Source organism: Coptis chinensis, chromosome 4, assembly GCF_015680905.1.
Source record: "Coptis chinensis isolate HL-2020 chromosome 4, ASM1568090v1, whole genome shotgun sequence".
Taxonomy (NCBI): Eukaryota; Viridiplantae; Streptophyta; class Magnoliopsida; order Ranunculales; family Ranunculaceae; genus Coptis; species Coptis chinensis.
In genome coordinates this window covers 4392344-4402338 of record NC_141459.1, presented here as the reverse complement: position 1 = coordinate 4402338, position 9995 = coordinate 4392344, and the positions used below count along the sequence as shown (strand labels likewise).

Below are 9995 nucleotides of genomic sequence, written 5' to 3'. Positions count from 1 at the left end.
ATGGACTAGTGGGTGGAACAACTCACTTTATGTTGAACTAAGTGTGTACACCGATTTAATAATAATTCTACGTACAGAAGCAATATACTATTACCTAATCTGTCTAAAGTCTAAACAATAGCTGATCACCAAAACAAATCATTCTTAGCTCTACCGCTTTCCCACTTAAGTTCATTAGTTATATATATGAACCTTCTTTCTCTTGCATTGTCATCTCAAAACTTATTCAACAAGTTATTAGGCTTATTCATTCTCTTTGCTAGATAATATGGAGGCTTGCAACTACTACACACCATGGTGGTGTTGCCTAGTAGGCTTATTCATTCTCTTTGCTTCTGCAGCTTCATTTCCAATAGCCGCAGAAACTCATTATCATGAGTTTGTTGTACGTCTTGATTCTACTTCAATTCTTCTTAGTAGCAAGTGTAATTTTGTTATTTGCGATTTTTATTTTGATTGAGAATTTCGATGGTATAGGTTCAAGCAACACCAGTGAAGAGGCTGTGCAAAATCCACAACAAAATTACGGTTAATGGACAATTTCCCGGGCCAACTATAGAAGTAAGAAATGGGGACACTTTAGTTGTCAAAGTAGTGAACCGTGCTCGGTACAATGCCACCATTCACTGGTACGTAGATAGAAGTGTTTGTTTAAGTTTAACTGAACCAAAAATAACATGGAAGTATGGAACATATATTCTGCATTAGAATAAATTGTATTGTGATCGAAAAAGACAAAAGAATAAAAATGTGTACTGACAATGATTTTTTTTTTTTTTTTTTCTCAATTAAAGGCATGGGATTCGACAACTGCGAACAGCATGGGCCGATGGTCCGTCATTCGTGACCCAGTGCCCGATCCAACCAGGTGGGAGCTACACCTACAGATTTACAATTGAAGGGCAAGAAGGAACATTGTGGTGGCATGCTCATAGTTCATGGCTCAGAGCAACTGTTTATGGAGCACTTATTATTAAACCCAGAGCGGGTTCTTCCTATCCGTTTACCAAGCCCAAAAGAGAGTTTCCAGTACTTCTAGGTAATGGTCGCTTTTAAACTTCTCTAATATTATTCTCCATTAATTAGTACTAGCGATGATAATTAGTATAATGAGCAGGGGAGTGGTGGACTTCCAATCCCATTGATGTGGTTAACCAAGCATTACGAGCTGGAGCTGCACCTAATGTGTCTGATGCGTACACCATCAACGGTCAACCCGGAGATCTATACAATTGCTCCCGCAAAGGTTTGCTTCTTTGCCTATGACTGATTACTGATATAAATCAAAATGGAAAAGAACAAAAAGGCCATTTAGCAGAATTCAAATGTTTTGGTTTAATATGGGCTCCATGGGCAATTGGGCATGACATGAGTTCTGGACTGTTTGTTTCATAACAAGCCTTTTCTTTTTCAACCTCTAATGTGTGATGCAATCCTTACTATGGTCTATTTAACTGTTGTTGCTATGAACTTTATGCAGATACTATAGTCTTTCCGGTGGACTCTGGCGAAACGAACCTCCTCCGAGTCGTCAACTCAGGAATGAACCAAGAACTATTTTTCACGGTCGCCAATCACAAATTGACAGTTGTGGGTGTGGATGCAAGCTACACTAAACCCTTGACAACCTCAGTTATCATGTTGGGCCCAGGCCAAACCACTGATGTACTTATCACTACGGATCAACCGGCTGGGCGTTACTACATGGCGGCCCGTGCTTACGCTAGTGCTCCACCGATTGTAGCCTTTGATAACACCACAACGACTGCTATTCTTGAATACAAGTCAGTACCATGTCCATCAACAAAGGCCCATTCAAAGTCGAAGTCCAAATGCAACAGCCCTCGACCCATTTTTCCATTTCTCCCTGCCTACAATGATACTCGAACTGCCACAGCCTTCACTACAAGCCTTAGAAGCTCCTCCTATCTTACTCCCAAAGTCCCTGCCGATGTTGATGTAAGCCTCTTCTTCACAGTGGGTTTGGGCCTTAACCCGTGTGCGCCAGGCCGTACTTGTCAAGGCCCAAATGGAACCAACTTCACTGCTAGCATGAACAACGTTTCCTTTGTTTTGCCATCTACATTATCCATACTTCAAGCTTACTATAGAGGTGTTAATGGTGTTTTTACTACAAATTTCCCACCAATCCCACCAACTCAGTTCGACTACACAGGTAACGTAAGTCGGGCTCTTTGGACTCCCATGCGTGGTACAGAAGCCTACAGGTTGAAATTTGGGACAACAGTTCAATTGGTACTACAAGATACAAATATATTTGTAACTGAAAACCACCCTATTCATCTTCATGGATACAGCTTCTTTATCCTTGCGGAGGGTTTTGGCAATTTCAACCCGAGAACTGATCCGGCTAAATTTAACTTTGTTGACCCGCCCCATAGGAACACGGTGGGTGTACCAGTTGGTGGATGGGCCGTTATTAGATTTGTTGCAGATAATCCAGGTACATGGCTAATGCATTGTCACTATGATGCACATCTAACATGGGGATTGGCGATGGTTTTCTTGGTTGATAATGGAGTTGGTGAATTAGAGACTTTAGAGCCTCCTCCAGCTGATCTTCCAAGGTGTTAAACTACCACTCACTGTACTGTTTTAGATTCATTGCGGGCTTTGTTTGGTTTTGGGCTCTTATTCTTGCTATATTAGGTCAGATGGTATTTCGGCTAATCCATCTTGCTGGTTGTTTTGTTGTATTTTGATTTATTATATAAAAAATAAATAGTCCTAAATAAATGCAATCTTCGGTCTTCCATAGATTTTTTTAAATTGTTCGTATATTTCTATTGTCTACAACGGTGTGCTATTTGTTTACAAAGCAATTGATAACACAAGGGGTCCAAAAAAATGACATAAAGGGAAGTTGGCCCGTATTAATTAGCATCGCTGAATTGTCATGTTCACTCACTTCATTGTTGAAGCCGGCAGTGTTAGGCCTAGTGGTCTGGTTCATGTTTGCCCGCGACCTTGAGGAAACTACTACACAGTGGTATTTATTAAGAGGTTAGCAGCAACTTGATAGAATTATTTGCAACCACCAACAGTGTTGTCATCCCACATGTAGTCGATAATGAATCCACGACAGATGCTAATTCTCCATGAAATATCTCCCCCCACGGCCCCACCCTCCCCAAAACAATATGTAACAGTAAGTAGCAGTATGTAACTAATAACAAGAATCGGTTTCTTTGATTAGCAAGATATATCAACTATGTCCAATTGATTAGGTGGTTTTAAATTTTTAGTTATTCGTATCTTTGTCCACAAGTAATACTCCCCAGGCTCTTGAAGAAGCAGGACAATTGATCTGTAATTAAGCATATTAGCTCTGTTTCTGATGTTATCCTTCTCCTATTTAGTGCATGCCTACGCGCACAGTTGATTCTGCATCTTGATCCACAACATTAGCACTTTCGACGTTCTTTTTCCCTACACTTTTCTAATATTAAATGCAGGCCCAAACTCGGATCATCTAAATGCTCTCTTACACCAAGTCACCAACACGGCAACACTCTCACATGTTGATGTACTACATGTTGTATTCTAAATGTGTACGGTAGCAGTCTGTTTTAAAGCTCTAGTGTTTATTTGAACAAGTGGTTGTCCTGCACCCTGAATTTGATGGATGGATAAGAAGTACATAGGCAAAGAGAGATAGTGAGATGTTTTGAATTTGAAGGAGCATAACCATGTGATTCCCCATGAGGTAGGTCCCTTAACTCATTCAGTTGCCAATTCTTTGATTACTCTCTAAGTATATATATACAACCAACAATACAATTCTCATCATCAGCGACACAACAATCTTTCTGTTCTTACATTTAGAATACACTTGCCTTCCATTGCTCAACAAACTAGTCATGGGAATTCACTTGCCTTCCATTGCTCAACAAGCTAAGCAAATACTAAAGCTTACAAGGCTTCCAGTATCTTCTTCATCAGCAACCAAAAGAGAAGTCCCAAAAGGTCACTTTGCCATTTATGTTGGAGAGACGGAAAAGAAGCGATTTGTGGTTCCAGTGTCTTACTTGAGCCAATCTTGGTTCCAAGACTTACTTAGTCGGGCGGAGGAAGAATTCGGGTACATTCATCCAATGGGTGGTCTCACAATTCCTTGCAAAGAGGACGCCTTCATGGATCGGTTAAATGCCTGCTTGTAGAAGGGGAGGAAGAATAAAGCAAACAACAATAGAATGACTAGAAGAAACAGTTGACACACATGCTTGCCTTTTTATCTCTTTGGATCACCACTTTTTTTAGAGTTCAAGGCAAGGGTGACTTAACAGATCTGATCCCTTCAATTTTTGAGAAGAGATTCTTCTCATTCCATGTAAATTTTGTTTTTCCTTCACTAAGTTGAGCTGGAAGAGGATTAGAAAAGACTCTCCATAATTCAATAACAACAAAATAATCTTCTTTCAGTTTTCTTGTTTTGATTTTGCAGTATTCAAGTATTTAACTATTGTATCTCGCAGAATCGATTTACACAGACATATATAATGATCCTCAAACATTTTCCTAGTTTATAGTCCATTGAGTAATAACCAGCATTCAAAAGTTTTGAAAGTAGATTTGCTTGAGAGTGATGTTTATCTTTAGACAAACTTGGATTGGCAGATTCACAAAACATTTCCTCTTGGTACCAAACAATTCCCCGAAGTCTTGCCTAAAATTGTAGGTAAAACTAATTTAAATCAATGCCCCTAAGATTTCCTATTTCAGGGAGGTAAAAAAGTTGGGCCCATCATGAGCCTCAATCTGTTTATGGAATTTCTACAAGAAAGAAATTAGGAAACTCGGTCGTAATAGTGCTGAAACCAGGGATTCGAACTAGTAAAACTAGCAATGCAGACAACTCCTCTTTAAACCCCACGTGAGAACGCCAAGAACTCAAAAGTTGCAGGCGCACCGTCTCGAGTTGAAAGTTGAAACAGAGGTAAGGGTTTCTTTCATAGTCTAATTATCGAAAAAAAGGATGAACAATTAGATAGGTGGAAGACTGGAAGTCACAACTTTTTTTTGACTCGATGTTTACTGAATCAAACTGAAAATTGTGCTGTGTCTCGTTAAGTCGTTACTTAACTCGGTGTAGTCGATGATGTTTCTTGGGAGGTTTTCTCTTAAACAGAAGACGGACGTGTCCGTTTAAGAGAAATCCTGATAGTTATATGTTTTGACATTTTTATAAGTTACAAAACTAAATGGAAAATCATTCAAGTTAGAGTTGTAGTCCTCTTTATATTTGTTTGTCATCCCACATTGCTCTGTCTTTCTGAATGTTGGCTGTGCCACGATGAAGCAACTAAGAACATTACATCACTACTTAATGGAAGTTCGTTGGTCTACCACTCCACCATTACTAGAATTTAGAATTTGTGGATTGTCATGCTCATGGCTATATAGCAAGTATTTGCCTATTTGATCAATAAACTTTAGTAACATGTATACGCACACTGATTCCCAACAACAGAAACAGCTGAAGCTTGATGGAAGCATATGGAGCTAAGAACCAGTTTGTAGTGAGTGGTATTAATGTATTATTACTATTATAAACATGCTAGTATGGGACTATCTTTGAACGATGTGGTAGTTCTAGTTAACATTGAATAGGTGCTCTTAAAATCAAACTAGTCGCAAATTTAACTTACATAGAACTGGATGGATTTTCTCTTACTCTTATATGTTTTTTGTCTGTCTCGCTCGAAATTTTAGATGTTGGCTCAAGGTCCTTACGATGATCTATTCCTTTTGTACACCAAGAACAACACATGTACCTGCTGAATTTCTTGTTTTTTAGCTGTACGGTAGTAATGTGTTTTTGTGGCTCTAGTGTTTATTTGAAGGCTTGAAGCACATTTACTTCAAAGGAACAAGTGGTTCTGATGCACCATTGATTGGTGCATGGAAGGATAAGAACATCATGGGCAGAGAGAAAGAGACGGATAGAGAGAGAGCATACCCATGTTATTCTTCATTGAGGTAGGCCCGTCGATTTATTCTATGGCCAATTCTTTTCTCAACTCTTTACGTTACTAGCATTTTGGGCACGCTCGATTGTTACAAATTAGTGCAGACTATTGTCGTGTCCTCTGAAGTTGAATAAGTCTTTTAGTTGTTTAAGTCTAGAGTTATTTTCAGAGTCTGACTCGGTCTGAGTTTTAGTAGTTGAGAGTATTAGGAGTCTTAGTAGTTGAGTATCTTTAGGAGAAAGTCCTGTTAGTAGTGGAGAGTCTGCATAGAGTCTGTAGATATAAATAAAGACTATGTAACTTAGTCATTTATTACTTAAACATCATATTTTAGTTTTGGTTTCATTAAGTAATAAACCACATGTGTTTTTCATTGTTGCTTTATCATCTTCTTCATTTAAGTACGTGATTTCTGACATGGTATCGGAGCCAAGTTACTAAGGTGTTTGTTCATGTTACTAAGTGAAGTTTCGTCTAGGAAGGTTTTTTTTTTTTTTTTTGTTTTTTTGTTTTTTTGAAGTGGTCATAACATTTCCAAGATGAATGTTGGCAACGGTGCTTCTCATGCTATTGTGGACAAGCTGGTTGGTAACAACTATAGCTATTGGAAGCTTTGTATGGAAGCTTATTTACAAGGGTAGGATTTGTGGGAGCTTATAGCTGGTGCTGAAATGGTAATTCCAGAGGACACTCCGCAAAATGTTGATTTAAGGCGAAAGTGGAAGATCAAGTGTGGCAAAGCTTTATTTGCTTTGCGCACATCGATTAGCAAGGATTATATTGAGCATGTTAGGTGATGTGGCGTCACCAAAGCAAGTGTGGGAGACACTTGAAAGGTGTTCAGTCAAAAGAATACAATGTGGCTGCAATTTTTAGAGAACGAACTTGCTGGGACGATGCAAAGTAATTTTTCAATTCCAGAATATTTTTTGAAAGTTAAGAACTTGTGCTATGAAGTTTCAAAGCTGGATACAGAGGAGCCTATTAGTGATGCACGTTTACGTCGTTATCTTATTCGTGGCTTGCGACAAGAATTTATGCCTTTTATTTCTTCGGTGCAAGGATGGGCAAATCAGCCCTCGATCATTGAGTTGGAAAATTTGCTCTCAAATCAAGAAGCATTGGTTAAACAAATGTCCAGCAAACCTCTCTCTTAGACAGATGATGTTCTTTATACTAGAGATCAATGCAAAAGCAGGTCTCTTTCGAAGCATGTTTCAGGTGAAAGCACGCAAGTTAGCTTTGAGGGGGAGACTGAAGGTAATCTGAAAACCTGTTATAGATGTGGACAGCCGGGACACGTCAAGCGTGACTGTCGTGTGAAGGTGACCTGTTCTAGGTGTGGAAAATCAGGCCATATAAAGAAAAATTGCCGGGTCAAGCTTGCTGGTGTGAATGCAAATGTTGTCCATGAAACTACAGATTTGGATGAACCTAAATGGGAGCAATGTTTCTCATTTGAGGTTATAAATCAGCCAGATAATATGGCTTCTATTATGCACAAGACTGACACAAATCATGGCTGCATTGATTACAAGAATGAGTGGATCGTTGATTCGGGTTGTTCACATCATGCTACTGGAGATGTCACTTTACTTTCAGATGTTTGTCCACATGAAGGGAAGTGAGTTATTGTGATAGATGATAATTCATTACATCCTGTAATGAAAGGGACATTTCACTATTAAGGCCGATAGCTCAAATGATGGAGGAGTTGCTCTCAAAGATGTGTATCATGTTCCAGGCCTAAAGAAGAATCTCGCTTCAGTTTCTCAAATAGCTGCTTCGGGTAAGTATGTTCTGTTTGGTCCGGATGATGTACAGATTCTTGATAATATGCAGTATGTTGCAGCTATTGTTCTTTTCACCGGGAGAAGGAAGAATTCTTTATATGTCCTATCTGCTAGTGAAGCATATGTTCGAAAAACAAGCCAGAATACTAGCCCTTCAGTTTGGCATGCTCGGTTAGGCCACGTTGGCTATCAGTTGTTGCAACAGCTTTCAACACAGAATCTGCTTGATGGTGTTCCTTTCTTTAAGGATTTAAATACAGATGTGGTATGTCCTGGTTGTCAATATGGAAAATCTCATCGGCTTCCTTTTCAAAGATCGACGAATCGAGCTTCTACTTTATTTCAGTTGGTTCATTCAGATTTAATGGGACCAATAAGAACACCTAGTTACAGTGGCCTTCATTATGTGATGATTATGGTGGACGACTTCTCTTATTTTACTTGGGTTTACTTTCTCAAACACAAAAGTGAAGCTCTTTCTAAGTTTATCGAGTTCAAGTTGCAAGTAGAAAAGGAGTTCTGTCTAAATATAAAGTGTCTTCGAACTGATAATGGAGGTGAATACATGTCTGATGAGTTTTTCAGATATTGTAAGAAGCATGGGATTCAGTGGCAAATGACCTGTCCAGAGACGCCCCAGCAAAACGGAGTGGCTGAGCGGAAGTTGGCACATCTCACTGCAGTCTGTTAGTCCTGGTTGCATGACAAAAATCTTCCTAGGGAGTTGTGGGCAGAAGCTATCCAATGTGCTTGTCATGTCATTAATCGGTTGCCCCCATGGCCAGGTAAAGAAGCATCTCCTTTTGAAGCTCTTTACAATCGTAAGCCACATGTGAGTTATTTCCGGGTGTTTGGTTCCCTTTGTTATGTTCATGTATCAAAGAGTAGTCGAACTAAACTTGATCCCAAGGCTAGAAAGTGTGTTTTTGTTGGCTATGATCCCCGAAGGAAGGGTTGGCGGTGTATGGATCTTGAAACAAAGCAGTTTATTGTTTCTCGTGATGTGGTGTTTGACGAGGTGTCGTCATATTATATTGATGAGCATGTAAGGAGTAATATTACTGCTCTTGAGCCATTATTTAGCGATATTGCTAATGGAGAAAAGGGGAGCACCAGTTCCTTATCTGAAGGAATTGTCTCACAAGATGCAACTGATATTCGAAGGTCAATAAGGGCAAGAAGGTAGCCTGATAAACTCAATGATTATGTGGTTCAGATTAACTATTCTAGTGTGATCTCTTGTTTTCTCATGGGGTTGACGTGTGATGATGAACCTAAGTGCTATAGAGAAGCTCAAGGAGAAAATAAATGGGAAGTTGCTATGACTGAAGAAATTGAGGCTTTGCATAAAAATGATACATGGGAATTAGTACCAAAGCCAAACGACGCTGAGGTAGTAACTTGTAAATGGCTCTACAAGTTAAAGAAGAAGGTCGATGGGACAGTTGACAGGTATAAAGCACGCTTTGGTTGCACGCGGATTTTCTCAACAATACGGACTAGATTATGAGGAAACATTCAGTCCCGTTGCTAAGATGGTGACAGTTCGAACTATTTTTTCATTAGCTACCTGCCATGGATGGAACTTGTGGCAGCTTGACGTGAAGAACGCCTTCCTTTATGGTGATCTGGACCGTGAAATTTTCATGGAGCTGCCCCAGGGATTCGTTTCACATGAGTTCCCTAATCATGTATGTCGGCTCAAAAAGGCATTGTACGGCTTCAAGCAAGCTCCATGCGCCTGGTATGGAAAAATTGCACAATACCTTTCTTTTTGTGGCTTCACTTCTTCAAGCTCAGATCCTAGTTTATTTGTCAAGTTTACTTTGTCCATGTACACTATACTTCTTCTTTATGTGAACGATATGATTATCACCGACGACAACAATGCTGAAATTTCTCGTCTTAAGGATGAGTTGTCTACAAGGTTTGAAATGAAGAATCTGGGAGAGGCTCACTCTTTCCTTGGATTAGAAATTGTCAAAACACATGGGTACTTTGTCTCTCAAGAGTCTTATGCTACAAGTCTGTTGAATCGTTTTAGCATGGGAGATTCGACACCAATAGCCACTCCCATGGAACCACAACTCAGGTTACAAAAAATTGAAGGTGAGCCATTGAATGATGCCACCAAGTATCGTCATCTTGTGGGTAGTCTATTTTACCTAACTATCACAAGACTTGACCTAGCATACTCTGTAGGAGTTGTGTC

The 9995-nt window shown here is 39.5% G+C and overlaps 2 protein-coding genes across 2 annotated transcripts; both read left to right on the top strand.

Annotated features, from left to right (window-relative positions):
• Positions 1-200: 200 nt before the first annotated feature.
• LOC147501332 (laccase-12-like) lies at positions 201-2774 on the top strand. Its single transcript, XM_086606356.1, has 5 exons — positions 201-385; positions 478-629; positions 795-1039; positions 1118-1246; positions 1481-2774. Exons 1-5 carry the CDS (start codon positions 269-271, stop codon positions 2593-2595), a joined length of 1758 nt encoding a protein of 585 aa, XP_086462482.1. The 5' UTR covers positions 201-268; the 3' UTR covers positions 2596-2774.
• A 1009-nt stretch (positions 2775-3783) lies between these two features.
• LOC147501331 (auxin-induced protein 15A-like) lies at positions 3784-4442 on the top strand. The gene has a single exon (XM_086606357.1). The coding sequence runs from the start codon at positions 3882-3884 to the stop codon at positions 4179-4181; it is 300 nt and encodes a 99-aa protein (XP_086462483.1). The 5' UTR covers positions 3784-3881; the 3' UTR covers positions 4182-4442.
• The last annotated feature ends 5553 nt before the right edge of the window (positions 4443-9995 follow it).